The 16,195-nt window shown below is 32.5% G+C and overlaps 1 protein-coding gene across 1 annotated transcript; it reads right to left on the bottom strand.

The window, feature by feature from the left end:
* Positions 1 to 1,157: 1,157 nt before the first annotated feature.
* LOC105786218 (uncharacterized) lies at positions 1,158 to 9,251 on the bottom strand. The gene is made up of 9 exons (XM_012612559.2): positions 8,668 to 9,251; positions 7,346 to 7,486; positions 6,089 to 6,469; positions 4,872 to 4,976; positions 3,377 to 3,517; positions 2,260 to 2,463; positions 2,047 to 2,139; positions 1,762 to 1,873; positions 1,158 to 1,666 (listed from the first exon to the last, which is right to left on the bottom strand). Exons 1-9 carry the CDS (start codon positions 9,163 to 9,165, stop codon positions 1,623 to 1,625), a joined length of 1,719 nt encoding a protein of 572 aa, XP_012468013.1. The 5' UTR covers positions 9,166 to 9,251; the 3' UTR covers positions 1,158 to 1,622.
* Positions 9,252 to 16,195: the final 6,944 nt, after the last annotated feature.

Raw genomic sequence — 16,195 nt, forward strand, 5'->3', positions numbered from 1 at the left:
CGAAATGACACATCAGTTGGTTCATGATCTAACCTATCCAATCAACTGATCCAATTCAAACAACCACACGGTACACCTAAGATTAAAAAATTGATATATATTTATATACTGATAAAAAAATAAATTACTTAATAAAAATATAATAATTTGATTTTATTCAAAATTTAGCTCCTAACACCCAACTCCAAAAAGTTTGAAAGTGAATAATGTCATCTACCTATCACATTTTTATTAGCTATCATTGTCATTTTTTATTGACCAGCATTAAATTTTTGAGATAAAATGATATGAAATAAACTAAAAATAAATTTATATACCAAAACGAAAAACCTAGTATATTTCAAACCTAAATCGTAAATGAAGCCGGATAATTTTAAGTTGTGAAGATTAAAAATAAATTTACGTTGGATTTAAATTATTAATTAAAATAAAATTTTCAATTATACTGCATAATTGTGAAAATAAATTTAGAATTAAATCAAGATAAATTAGCAAATTATGGGATTATTTAAAATTGAAAATATAATGTGAGAGAATTAAAACATGACCATGGATCAATCACTTCATAATATAATTTAAAAATTAAATAATAAAATATTTTTATCTGTATACAATTATTATGACAAATAATATAAACAATTATTAAAAATATCAAATTATATCAAAATTAAATATAGAGATAAAATCTCAAATTTTAGTGTAGTATAGGAACCAAAACTGAAGTTTGGCCACTGTCATACAATTAAAAACAGTAAAGTATTAAAACTGAAATAGGACCATCATCTTATAAGGTAAAAGAGAGACAGAGAACAACATAACATGTCCCTCGAGATACCAAATTATGTTAAAAATGACCAAAAATTAAATTTGACTAAGCATAGTAATTAGTAAACACCCATCAAAGGGATCAAAATTGCAATTGAACCATTATAATATAATGAAAATAAGCAGGACAAATATGTAGTTTATAGATACAGATAAATTTCTAATGTAAGTATAATAAACGGACTAAAATTAAAATTAAACCTTGTTAAAGGGGAGCCTGCCTGGTGTCCTCAGGAAGACCTTCCTCTTATATACATGCATATAGCTATACAGATTCCAATTCCATCTTGATCTCAAATTCAACTGACCAAATTTGAAATGAAACATAAAAATGAATATAATAATCCTTGATCAATATATTAACATATGAGATCAGATCAAACGAATGCAAACAGTTCTATTTTTTTATGTCCAATAAATTTAAAGTCGATGAAAAGCTAGATTACACACTTCTCCAATAAATTCACTCGTGGCTAGATCAAGGGGATGACAAAATTCACAAAACACTGCAGACCTAGGTTAACAAATATTACACTACAAAAGATTATTTATCTTTTTCATCCAAAAATATTACATTCAGATTGGCATTGTCTTTTATCTAGTTGCTTCCATTCTCTGCCCATGACTCCCTGCCAATCCATTAAAAAATTTTGTTGCCCTTCCAAATTACAATATGCTGATTCTCTTCTCAGCTTGTCTATTGTCCCCCCACAGAAATGACCCGCCCATCTGGCAAAGGGCTTGAAAATGAATTAAAACCATAAACTTGTCTAATCATGCCGTGTAACCTCAAGGTTTCAATCACCTTGTAAGCAGTATAGCTGACGTATGTTACCGGAAGCTGCCACATTATTATAAAAACGATATTGAAGTTCAGAAACACCAGTTAAGATTGTTACAGTTGGTAATCACAGGAGACCAGAGATGGTGGATTACCATATAACCAGTCCTTGAAGTATACATGCAGCGCGCATGACAGTTCTCTTTTGCGATTTTCTTCAAGCGGTGCTTCTCTCAATATTTGCTTTATCTCACTCAAATTCTTTTGCTGTCGATCAAATCAGGAAGAAAACAAAATTTCAGAGAAGTCATTATCAGAAAGATCAATAAAACCAGCCACTACTTCGAAATAAGCAACATTGCTTTTATCTCGCCCGTAAAAATAAACTCAAACTATAAATTCAATGCTTGTCAAAACAAGTTGGGCTTTAGCGCATTTACATTTCTCAGTTGAGATTTCAAGTATGCATCAGGTAAGGGGAATGGGTTATCCTTTGTTGACCCAGCTGATTCACCTTCAAACCAGTTTGGAATCTGCGTATTAAGAAATGTTCATGTCAAGCACAAACAAGATCAAACTATAAACAGGTAATATAAACTAAAGATTTATTTATATCCAAGCTAAGCTATGCTATGAAATGCCAAAAAACATACCAGGAAATTTGTGAACTGATCAGGATCTAACTGTGCAGCTGACTCTGCTTGCGCATCAGAAACACCTGCAGGATGAGATAATGAATCGTGTGGATCAACCGCTCCAAGTGCCAAAGGTTCATCCCATCTATTCATAGTGGCCTGAATGCCAACTTCAGTCATGTGCTCCTCCAACTGAGAGTAGAATGTATTATACGGTGCCACCTGAAGAAATTTAATAAAAGAATTTCAAAAACAGTCAATCTTGATAGCACCAAAAAACCAACTCAAAACAACACCAAGATGGTTCTGAAAGGTGAAAGCTGTGTTAAAAATGAATAATGAACGTTATTCTGCCAACTAGAAAAAGAACAGGGAAAGCCTTCTTGGGGTGTTCTCCACTGATGTTCTGGATGAGTCCATATTCTATTTTGCCGTATAGTTGGATGTTAAATATGCTAAATCAATTTCTTGAGGCGTTACATGTCCCTAGAAATGGTTATGGCAGAGCAATTTGCATTACTATGGCCAGAACAAAATCCCCCAGACCCATCAATTGCAAGCTGACAGACAGACGGAATAGACAGCAACAATAGCTCACAAATGATGGAATAGAACATGAAAATGCCAGGATCAGCCTAAACAAACTTTAAAAAAAAATTAAACTAAAGGCAAGTTGTCAAAAATCTGCTGACGGTTGAGCATTTTGTATGCTAAGGAAACTTTGTACAAGTGGATTTGACTTGGTGTCACAAAGCAGAGACGTGATGGACCAAGGAGAAGTAGAAGGAAGAAAAATGGGAGGATGGAACTAAAACATAAAGCGCATGCCATGACCAGAGCCAGCAGCATCAACCACCAGGCTAGGCAGTGAGTTTGGCTGACTTGGGTGAAGTTGAAAGGACAAAGAGCTCGAGAAGACAAAAAGACAAATAATTCGGGAGGAAAGAAAAAAATTAGACATTAATTTGACTAATTGAGTTTCTTTCTATTGTAAATAAACAAATTTTCAAAATTAAGACCAATTGAACATTTACTTTGACATAGTTTCTATACAAATTCCCATCTCACAAACTCAAATGTGATCGCATTATATTCTCATTGCACTCAGAAAAGAGGATGCTTGCGATTTGCTTACCTGTAGCTTGTGGTTATCACCAACAACAAGGGGGCGCTGATTCACTCCCAAAAAGAATAAACACTCGCGACAATTTGCAATGCAGACTCGCTTTGCAGCTATTATCACATGAACTCGCTCACAGTGTTCAACTCTTACTGCCTGTAAAAATAAATAAATAGATAAATCATTATATGTTCATCCATGAATGGAGAGCATATCATTACTTGAACAGGAAATGAATTGATAGCTAATAGGGTGTAATAATCAGGTTGATTGTTTTACAAGAAAGTAGACTAAAATATGGAGAAAAGGCGAAAGAAGCATAATCCCACAAGAGAAGAAATACTGCAAACAAGAAAAGAATACTAGAGGAGAAACCATAACAGCCACATGCAGATACCATGTAAGGCAAGCAAACGTATGTAACAATCTTAGCAATACAAACTGATTGAGTGCATGTGAATGGCCATATTCAGTTCATAAAAATTCCTTTTTTGTGATTTCAGCATAGCCAAGAAAAGGAGCAGAGACTAAGAGGGGCTATTCTTTTACAAGTTCTGACACAATCGTTGAATTCTGTATTCTTAATAACAACCTACTAACAACACCAGATGATAGATCTTCAAACAAAGAATACTCTTTTACATTCACTCAAAGACATTCCAAACAAGAAGAATTCATAGATTACTGACAGACAGAAGCTAGGCAGATGAAATGGAGAACACACATGGAACTAAATCCTAAAAGTCAAAACACAAGGAATCAAATCAAACAGTAAGATGCTCGATCACCTTTCAATTGACTGCCTTTGATGACAAAGAAACAACTAGGTAACTTTGTTAATAGAGACGGATATTTTCCAATCAATAGAATAGCGAATAAGCACACTAATGAAGAGATCAAAGAAAAATCCAGGCTTATGTTTTAAAATGAAGAGATACCAGCTGAGTAACTTCATCAACGGAGACTATTTCTTCTATAAGTTCGGCCACATTTGTTGAAAGTTGTATTCTTTATAAAAATGCTCTAACCAACATCAGATGACCGATTTTAAAACAGAGACGCCTCTTTACATTCACCCCAAGACATTCCAAACTATAAGAATAAATAGATTACTGATTGAAGCTAGGCAGTTGAAACAGAAGACAAACAATAGCCATATCCTAAAAATCTAAACATAAGGAATAAAACAGTAAGATGTTCGATCACCTTTTTCAATTGAGTGCCCTTGATGGGAACAACTAAGTAACTTCTTTAATAGAGATGGATATTTTCCAGTCAGTAGAATAGCAAATAGGAAGTCCATTAATTGAAGAGATATCAAAGTAAAATCCATTTTCAGAGTTTCAGTTCAAAATACCATAGATATGTTCAGATTCCAGAAAACAATGATGAACCAAAAAGAGGAAAACAAATTTGTACCCAAATTACACATTTAGTGTAGCAGAGAATATTTCAACTGGTTCCAAAATTTGAGCAACATAAGTAATTGAAAGCACAAAGGCAATGATACCTTGCCAACAGCTCCAAGAACTATAGTAGCATCAGAGCATCCATAAATGGTAGCATATCTCAAAGGTGCTAAAATGTAAATGACTGAATCGTGGCAATTAATGACCTGAAATTTTAAAATAATGTGAAGTTAGAGATGTTTTATGTCACAAAGTACATAAATATCAAACGTTAATAGAGAATTAGATCAAGGTTGTTGCCATAAGCCAATTAGCATACAACCTCAAAATTGAAGGTCCCATGTCGTACCCCCTACTCATAATAATCAAAACAATATTTTATTTTAATAAAAGCATATTAAGCAAATAATTGGATACAAGGCCAGCTTTACTTAAAAGACAATGTGTTACTTGCAAATTTAAATCAATAATAAGATGATGATCAGAATGGCATTGAGGAGATTGACTTTTAAGAGGGGACAGAAATGAAAGAGCCATTTTTGGGAAGAAAACAAGATTATTGCCCAGAAAAGGACCAGTACCTAAACGGACAAAAGTTTTTAGTATCAAGCAAGTGAAAGTTCTAAACCTACATAGTGGGTCACAAGAAATCACAAACTTTTTTAACAAAGACGGTGCCAAGATTCAACAGACTTTCAGCTGGTGTCTAGTACGCAAGAACAACTGCAGTTTATATCCGAAGCAAGGTTGGGATAGATACAGAAACCCCACTCAATCTAAGAATTTTGCAAGTATGAAAAAACACTAATGTCCCTTAAATTAAAAAGGATTAATTGCACCAAATATGAAAACATGCCTCTACTCTCATCTTTCTTGCTTCAAGTAACCAAGTCACATCATGAAAGAGAGTTGAAACTAAAGAATTGTACCATTATCACCCTTTTTATCTCCATATGATTAACATTCCAGAAAAAAGGATGAGGGAAAACAGAACCAATTTTAAGCCCACCTAAATTGGTATCTTCGTCTCATCTAATCCAAAAAATATGCAGCCAACGGGCATCTATCTCAATATTTATAAGATGGTTGCATGAAATAACCTAATTTGAGTTTCTATAAAACATGCACCCATCAGATTCCATTCAGTACTTAAATGACTCTAAAAGTTGGGAGATCAACACAAGAATCCAGACTATTAACGCATCTACAGAGGTGCAAGTCACTTATTGCATTTAAAGAGAGTAAAAAAAACAGTACAGGGTGTACACCCAAAAGAATTTCGAGGTTTTCCTAAATTGCAATGCAAATATAGACTAACCTTCACAGAAGAATGTTTGAGATCAGATGCCTGCTTTACATAGGATGATTTAGAGACTCCCTCAATGAAGCAACAATTCCTCGCACTGGGTGAGGCTCTAACTGAACTTGAACTAGCATCAGCCATCGCAACATCCTGATCAGAGCCACCTTGAGGACCATTTTCTTTTGCAGATATTTTGTCAGTGATATGCTCCAAAGAAGCAGCTATATTTTCTAGAAGCCAATCAAGGACTTGTGATGCTGGAACGGGAACAGCAGGCATGTCTGGATCTGAATTAGCAAAAAATGGAGCAGCTTGGCTTAAAGGAATTCCTTCAGATCCCTTATCACCAAATTGAATCAGAAATCCAAGGTGTTCAAATCCCTCCATGGTTAAAACCTGAAAGAATCAAACCAAGCCATAGAAACTAATAACAAGCAAAAACAAATGGAAAAGTAAGATATGCAACAACTAGAAGGTGTGATCACTAATACACAGTAACAGAGTTAAAACATCCTAGCTGATAACAAAAAGGAAGAATAGAATAATAAGAACAGAACAAATCAGAACATAATAAAACAAAAAAGACACACTATAAAGGAAGTACGTAAGTTGGAAAGAGTAGAGAAAATAAGAACAAAAGATTCATAAAATCTCCAGATTATATTCTAAACAATTTACAAAGAAAACTTCAGCTCAAAATCAGTGATTACTGCAAAGCTGGCAAGGAGTTCTTCCTTCCTTTATGGTCAAGATTGTTAATAATTTTCATTCCATCATATACCCAGGGTTAGACCTAAAACAAACCATCCTAAAGAAAACAAACCAAAGCATAATGAAAAAAAAGCGCACAATGAGGATCCCAATATTACATAACAAATGGTCTCGACAAGTTATCTAGTGAGACAAACTGGGTTGCCTTCAAAAACTAGAGTATAAACCACATTAATACATTTTACAAAAAGTAAATTTATATTCCAGGTCATTAGTATTCAGCAACAATATTTTGCTGTACTAAGTGCAACCAATAAATTACTTTTTCTGTGCTTTCACCTTTTATCCTGTGAAACTAAAGTTAACACATGTTAGATCTCTAAAATTGCATTCCATTAATGAACAACAAAGAACATGAAGAATCAAAATGCAACAAAAATCTCTGATAAACAAACAAATGCAATTCTTGAATTATATTTGAAATACTTCGGTCTTGTTCCAGTTGGAATAACAAAACAAAACGGAAAAAGAAAACCCATGTACAGATAGCATATTACAAACCAGAGACTCTTCGCCTTCCCCCTCCACGGGCTCTGACAAAAGAGAGATAATATTAGCCAAGTGCTTTTGAAGATAGGACAATTGATGGGCCTCTTCATCAGCCTGTGATGGCATAAACCGACGTGTGTTGCTGCGGACAAGCTGTGATGAGAGGAACCATCAAAGTTAAGTCTAAGGGTTTAACTTCCATAGAACAAAACACTGCAATTAACTTCTAACAGTAAATAGAACCACAATTATTACAATGCCCACTAATTGGTAAAATCCATATTCATGAGATAGGTAACTATATAAAAGATGTGACAAACAACCATGTCCTACCATTAAGTTTCTAAAGTTAAAAAGCAAAAAATTTTACACTCCCCTGGAACACAGTGCCAAATGCATTTATCATATTAAACAGCAAGCTTAAAGTATTAGACAGATAGAAGTAGAAAGATGAACAATAAGATAAGACCCAGCAATTTAAAACAATTCTATTCATAAATACAGGCCGAGTGCTCACCCCTATTCCTTAGGAGTAAAAAAGCAACTATGCTTCAAACAGGGAAGCAAAAACAAGAGGAAAAATATATTAAAAGCAAACAAAAAGGACACTATAAATAACCTTAAACATATTGTTACTTATTTTCTGCTATTTGATTTTCAGCTCTTAAAATGTTATTAAAGAAAAGGTATATAATTAAAAGCAAATTGTTAATTAGAAGTAAATAGATAAATAAAATGAAACACCAATGCTGAGACAAGTGTTATACATAACTGTGTATATGTAATCAAGCATTCTATTTCCAAAACGAATTGTATGTTCAATTTTAAGGTACTAAAATGTTGTTTGTTTTCGTATATGAATGTTTTCATAGAAGATTTATATGCACTTATCCATTTTTCGTTTTTATTTCAGGATGCAAAAGCAAGAAGCCAAAATAACACTAAACGGTACTTTGCCAAAACAGAAGAAAACTAGTTCCATATAAATGCGTAATCATGCATTTATGATATTGGCTTAATTCTTCAAAAATGTCAATTAGCTTTTGCATCTTAAAAGAACTCATGCTTCTAATTTTCCATAGAGACTAATATCATCTTTCAATTGCCAAAACATAAACGGAACCACAGTTCATTCTTTACCAAATGCCAATCAAGAGTCAAATTTTCGTGAATTCAATCAGTTTCTAGCATCAAAGGCACTCATTTTCCTAAAAGTAACATGAATCTAAATAAATTGCATAAAATGACACTGAAATTATATCAACCACCACAAATACAATTCAAAAAACATCAACCACAGAAAAAAAAGACAGCGAATTGATCAAATTCCTTACCTGCAAAGGTGAAAGAGCCGACAAATAACCGTCAAAAGCTGAGGTGGAAGGCCAAACATCGGCAACGGCAGCAGAGTCTTTGTGCGAGCGTGGCAAAAGCCTCTTATACGATTGAATGTACAAAAACAAGATCAGATCACGCAAATCGGAACCAACAGAGCCTACATCGTCGGGGTGGGCATTGACGAGTGGGTCGGGCTCCGAGTGGAGCACCGAGGCGAGAGTATCAAGGATGAGACGCGCATGTTCGGATGAGATCTGGAGCGCATCAGCAAGGGCATCCGAGTTGACTCGGTGAGTAGAGGAAGAAGAAGAAGAAGAAGAAGCGAGTTTTTGTTTGAGAGGGATTAGGGCTTGGAGGGGGTCGGTGAAAATGAGCTTCTGGATAGGTAAGAGGCCATGCTCGAAAGGCTCGCGTCGTGGGTGGAGTAGAGTGATGGGGCCAATAATTGGATTAGGGTCGCTCTTTGAAGTAGATGGTTCCATGGGGTCGCTCATCGCTTTGAAGCGGAAAAAGAATAAATAAAATGGAGGTGGAGGGTTTTGTTTGCAGATCTTCCAGAAATGAATGATGTTGTTGAAGAGGGAGAGAGAGTGTGTGAGAGGTTTCTTATGTTGAGGTCGGGTCTAGCTGAACTGATTACGTGGCTACATTTTAGTGGCTATGATGCTAAGTGGATGTAGTGCAATCAAAGTATTTTTACTTTAATTAACTTTGCATGTAAAACAAATTTAAGCAGGGGTTAAATAAAATTACTCCTTTTTTATTATATTTTATTTGCTTTATATGATATAAGCCTCCACCAAAAGTGAAAATTTGAAGATAAGTAAAGATACAAAATGTTAAAATTGGAATCACACTTGTAACCAACATCAAATGACTATTTATGGCTCGGTGATCGAAGGTCTATTCGAAATTTGAGAGAATTTTTGGTAAAAATATTAAACCTAAAAAATGAGATTGGGTAAAAAAATTAGGCCCGATTAAAATATGGGACGAGCTTGGACTTAAACATTCAATGCCGGAACCTGGTCCAATCCATTTTTAAGTTTATAATACTTTATATTATGTTATTTTTATATATTATATATGTCGAAACCATTTTTTGAAAACAAAAATTTGGTTATCGACTTTTAAAAATAAAATTGGAGTCGCCACCGATCCTTTATTAAGGTGTGATCGGCCCACCTTAAAAATAATTTTGGTCTACGAATTTTGAAAAAACGAGTTCGGGAGTCAGTTACGCACGAGGAAGGGTTAGCACCCTCGTAACGCCCAAAATCGGTACCAAATTGATCATTTAATGTCTTTGTGTCGAAGGTTAAAAAGATTTTAAAATCAACTCAAATGATGAAATTTGAAAAAGGATAATCAATTGTTCAAGTCATGTAAAGAAATCGAGTCCCAATACGTTAGGGTACAATTCCTCATAATTCCCGAACTTTGAATATCACTTTATTTTATGCGAAAATCTTCATTTTGAGAAAGTAACATGCCACACCCAATACGTTAGGACACGGCAAGTTAAGTTCCCAAAAATGATTTTTATACTCATGCATTTTGAATAAAGAATATCCTCGGTTATCTAGAATTAGCAAAGAAAATCGGAACCCAATACGTTAGGGCTCAATTTCCTCGAAAATTCCCAACCTTGAATATTGTTTTTATTCAAAAAAAACTTTTAAATCAAGAAAATAATTTTGATGTATTGTCAAAACCAAAATGTATTTCCCAAAAGGTAAGTTAAAAGTTAGCGTATAATATGAGACAAAAACTTTAACTTAAAGCATATATGAATATATATTTACGAAATAAAAAATTTAATGTATAAGTATATATACATAGGTAAATCTTGAAAATTAGCACACGTATATATTCAAATACATATATATATGTGTAATATGTATAAAATAAGGAATATAGAACAATCAAAAAAATGTTTATGATAAGTTAAGAATGTAAAAATATATATTATAGAGGACGAATGTATTTCTCTTTTAACAATTAAAAAATATATGGGAAATGTATGTGTATTTTAAAATGTGCATGCATATTTACATATATATATGTATATATATATATACACATTTGTAAAATAAAGAAAGTAATATAATAATAATAAAAAAGAATACACGTATGTACATAGATATGATAAGAAGCACATGTGCGTGTACATAGGCATAATAATAATGGTATATAATATTATAGTAAAAATAATATAAAAAAAAAAGATACTAGCAATATTAATTAAACAAGCTAAAAAATCTAAAATACAAGATTAAAGGTTGAATTGCAAACCAACAAAATTTAAATGCTGATTTCGAAAAATAAAAAGAAAATAAAAACAAGAAGGGAGCAGATTCAAAAGCGCATGATAGGAGGGGGACCAATCGAGCAACTCACCCAGACCTCCAAAACGCCGCGCAGAAAGGGCCCGAATTGAAACGAAAATTAAATATGCGGCCCAATTTTAAAGCAAATAAAAATGATTTAATTGATATGCGTTGCAAAAGGGAGGGGCTAAATGAGGAAATTAACCAAAACCCAAAACGCGCGGATCCTCCCGGGTCGGTCACCGCAGCAGTCATGTAATTTGAAAGCAGCGCGTTTTGTGTTACCCTTCAGCCCAAAACGGTGTCGTTTTGGGTAAGCTATAAATGCAATGTTTTTTTTAAAAAAACTTATTTTTTCTTTCTATTTCAAAAAAACAAAAAAAAATGTTTCCTTTTCTCTCTAGTAGGCCCAGAATCCGGCCAAATTCCAGCGAGTGGCAACTGTGCCGGCAGCCGATCGTCAGCGCCGCCGTACACGACGGCGGGGAGTCGAAAAGCCTCTTTTTTTTAACCCGTTTTAGATCCCCTTCAAAAGCCAAACATCTTTGACCCAAAAGACGACTCTTGGCCCCCCTTTATCCTCTCGGATCCGACGGCCACGAAGGAGGAGAGCCCTCCGACGGCAAACCTGAAAGGCGTTTCAGGTGAGCCCCGCTCCCTTTTGTTTCTTATTTATTATATGTAAAAAAAAAGAAAAACAAACAGAAAGAGCAAACAAAGGAAAAAAAATCGAATCTAAGAAAAAACCTCCGTTTTGTATTCTGTTTTTTCAAATTTTTTTTCCTTCGTATTTTCCCTTCTATTTTCGTATCTCTTTACACCGAATCCCCCCCCAAATCATCGATATTTCACGGCTTTAAATAGCTGAAATGAAAAAAAAAATAGGAAAAATCAAAGACGAATCTATTCGGTTGTTTTGTTCCTATTTTGTTGCCCGATTTTGCTTTGTTCCAGTTTGTTGTTGCAGGTGAGGAGCGCAAGGCGCGGAGAGGAGCGGCGCACGTGGGGGAGGCTTGCTCCGATCCTTGCGGCGGCTGGAAATTTTTCTGCTTAGGGTTTCTATTTTTTTTGTTGTTTTGGGCTTGTTGGGCTGTCATTATTTTGGGCCTGTAATTAGGTTTAGGCCCGGGCATTATTGGGTTTGTACAATGTAATTTATAACATATTAAAAAAATAAATCTAAACCAAATATATAATACTATTCTAATATAAACATTAAAATAATATTAAGTTGATTATATAAAACATTCAATAAATAAATAAATATATTAATTTAAAATAATATAAAAATAACTAAAAATAATATAAGCGGGTCTAAAATGGGCTTAAGTTAGTCTTTTACAAATATGGGTGGACTTGATAAAATTTTTAGGCTCATATTTCGAGTTAAGCTAGACTTGGACAAATATAAAGTATATCAATATTATGCTTAGACCCGACCCGAATCCAACTTAGCCCATGAACTCTGGTGAAAGTATGTACTAATATAAGAAAAATGGATATGACATGTGAATAGAACAAAGGATACTTGTAAAACCAGTGCGCAAATTGCAAGTTCCACCACGAAATGTGTTGGCATCATTGTAGGCGTCAATCTTAAACTTGGATGACCCATCGTTCGCAAGTTTGCTCATGAAGTATACGTTGTTGCCATCTTTGCTAACAACAAATAATCTTAATAGGGGTGACGCAATTAAAAAAATTGAAAACTAAAATAGAAATTTGATTGAAAAAATTAAAAAAAATTAAATTTTAAGTTAATCAAATTGAGTTATTCGATTTTTTCGAGTTAGTTAGAATAAGTAATTTGAGTTTCGAGTTCAAGTCGAGTTGAATTTTACAATTGAATAATTTGAATAATATATTGGTGTAAATACCCTTTAGTCCTTATCAATTTTGAAAATGAGCAAATTAGTCTCTTGCAACAAAAATTATAAAAAAATTCAAAATATTTATAAAATTCCAAAATTTATATTTTTTTAATTATAAAATTTTAAAAAAATCTAAAGAATATATAAAGAAAATTTTAAATTTTCTAAAATAATATTTTGGGACCTAAATAAGTTTTTTTCTTATTTTGCTTTGAGAAAATTTCCAAATATATATGGTTTCAAGTTTATATGCTCTAACATGAAATTAGTTATACTATAACAAGATTTCAATTTGAAATGTTTAATTTTTTAATTTAACTCAAACGATTTCACTCAATTCGGATCGACTTGAATTTTATTTCACACGACTCGATTCGATTCGAAAAAATTTCAAATCGAGTTAAGATGATAAAACAGGACTCGTCAACTAAATTAACTTAAAATTTTTTTACTCGATTCGACTGACTGTTCACTTCTACCTATCCGAATAGTTTACCCATTAAATTGTACAGTTATTATTGTTTATTTTGTGGAGTTAAACAAAAATAACTAAATATATTTCCACAAAGATTTTAATATGATAAAGAATTTAATTGTGTAAACTATTTGATAAGGCAATTGATCCAATTAAAGTGAGGATGAGCCTTGAGAAGAAGCCCAAGCATTAGAGAGGTAGGGCATGCCCAAGCATAAAATATTTTTTATGTAATAATATAATTCGAACTCGTGTCAAATAAGTGTTTAATAAAAATTTAAATCACGTAATTATCTTTAACATGTGATATTTAATAAATTTAAAATTTGGTTCTATATTTCCCACCAGAATGAAAAAAAAAGAAGGTGTAATTTAATATGGGTGTGGAAATTTTCAGGTTTCCAAAAATAGTAAAATTTCAAATTTCAAACAAATCCAACAACCAAAAGAGATTCAATAAATCACTCAAGCCAGAAATTATAAATTAAATCATTTACGATGCAATAGTTTATTAATATTAATCTCATCTGTTTTTTTTTTCAACATACTCAAACATATTTTTGTACTGACAATAATATTGATATAATTAAAACTCAACCGAGATGACATGATTGAAGAGTATAGGGTTTACAAATGAACATTATTTCCGTCACGCAATCAGCCCATAAAGAATTACTATATTTAGAAACTTGAAATTATTTTGAAGGGCCCAGCCTAAAGCAGTATTATCTTTGATAAATGTCAATTAGTGAAGGCCCATTCCTACCATAATTCAATCACCCATTTCTATTGAATTTTTTTTATTTTTTTGGAAATTAAGTATAGCAAGACATTGCCAAAAATAGCAAATAATTTTATCATCACCTCCCACTTAATCATCCAAGTTTGTGGTTGAGATTTCCAAGCCTAACCCTTTTGCCATTTTTATCAAGCAAATGTATGGGAGTAGAGATTTTTGGCATTTTGAATCATGTTGAAAATAAAGTTCAAATAATGGTTAGATTTATTTTAAGGAAAAAATTTCTAGCAATAATTTGAATTAAAGTTATTTCTTCTTCAATGAAATTTTGTTAGGAATGGTAAATTTCAACTCTTTTTTCTAAATAAAATTACAACCAGTTGTATAAAGATAGCAATAAAGGTGAGGTTCGATTCACCTAAATAAGATGGAGAGTTTATACTGGTAAAGAAGATGGAGGAGGAGGAAATAGAAGAGGTAAGCTTAAGAGAGAGAGAGAGAGAGAGCCCTATTTCTTCGTACGCCCCAGTTTATATAGTGGGTCGTCTTATGTCCTATAGCGCGGCATAAATGTATAAAGGTTCATATGGTTGTGTGAGATGGTCAAGTGCCAAATGAGCACTACTATTGCAAGTTGGTTGTCGTTATAGTACATACTATATGATCCCACTTGTGTCGTAAGTTGCCGTGCTCTAATAATTCTATTCTTAAAGTACCAAGTGACAGGTGAGCCCGCTTATCTTTGTACGAAGGGTTTTGAGTAAGTGAGATCCTTAAAGTATATACTGTAACAAGTTATTACAATAGGTCCGAATGAAACCACAAAAATCATCATGAGAAATTCAAGGGAAACTATTTATCATGTGTTTTTAATTTCTTATGAACTACCAACTTGTTTGGTTGTAATTATTTTATCAATCAAAGATTGATATACCTACATATGCTATTATTTGATACCTGCAGTTAGAGAATGTTGACTTCCAAACATTAACCAAATTGTTGATGTTGAAAAGCATATATAGGTTAAATAATAATATTTTTTGTGAAATCATAAGTCAATAATATTAAATACAAAAACATAGATTAGATGAATTAATTAATGTATAGATACATGTACTCAACTGCTTCAACCCATGCCTCTTTTGATTCCTATTTTATTAGACAACCCTACATTATTAAGTGGAGTCAACAACAACATATACCAACACCAATCACACAATTGAGATTTTTGTGTGATTTTATACATGAAATTCTGATTTGACTTAATTTTCATAAATTATCGACACCATTCTACATTTATATGCTGCGTACCCAAATAAATATATTTATTCAATATAAAATAAGTGATGTTTTTATTTCTTTAAATGTGTATAATTGAATTAAAATTAAAATTTCATATATATATTTAAACGTGTATAATTACAGTAAGTTAAAGTTGATGTATTAATTGTACATTTAATTAAAATTTATGTACCGTTTTAAATTTTATCTCGAAAAATACACACACAAAACTTTTTCCACTCACTTATATTTCATTCATTAAATAACTTTTTTTATAAATGCCTTATGTATATAATTATTTAACTTTCATCCAAGTCATGGATATGATTTAATCTAATAAAATATAAATTACAATCATAATTAATTATTAATGTCTATAAAATAAATAAAATTCCATTTAAACCTAAATCATCATAATTTTACCATTTTATCACGTAAGCTTTCAATAAATAAAATTTCAAGTTTGACTTTTGGGAAGGACTGCTTCAAGCAAATAGTAAACATCTCCTTTATAATTGTGGTGTCCCTTTTGATAATTAAAGCATGGAATATTTTGTTGTCAAAAATAAAAATATTAAAAAGTCAACTAAACAATAATTAAGGAATTAAGATAGGATTAATATTGTATTATAATTTCAAGCAATTCAAGAAACTGGGAAGGAACAGTATGATTCATCTTGATCCGTAATATTAAAAGGCTTTTCTAATGTGATTGGACAATTCGCTTAATACAATACATGTTTTCAAAGAATGTAATAGGGTAATTGATGGTTTGGCAAATTTATATTCATGCAACTCCCGGATGAAGTCCTTTAATCTCTACATAAT

This window comes from Gossypium raimondii, chromosome 1 (assembly GCF_025698545.1).
Source record: "Gossypium raimondii isolate GPD5lz chromosome 1, ASM2569854v1, whole genome shotgun sequence".
Lineage (NCBI taxonomy): Eukaryota > Viridiplantae > Streptophyta > Magnoliopsida > Malvales > Malvaceae > Gossypium > Gossypium raimondii.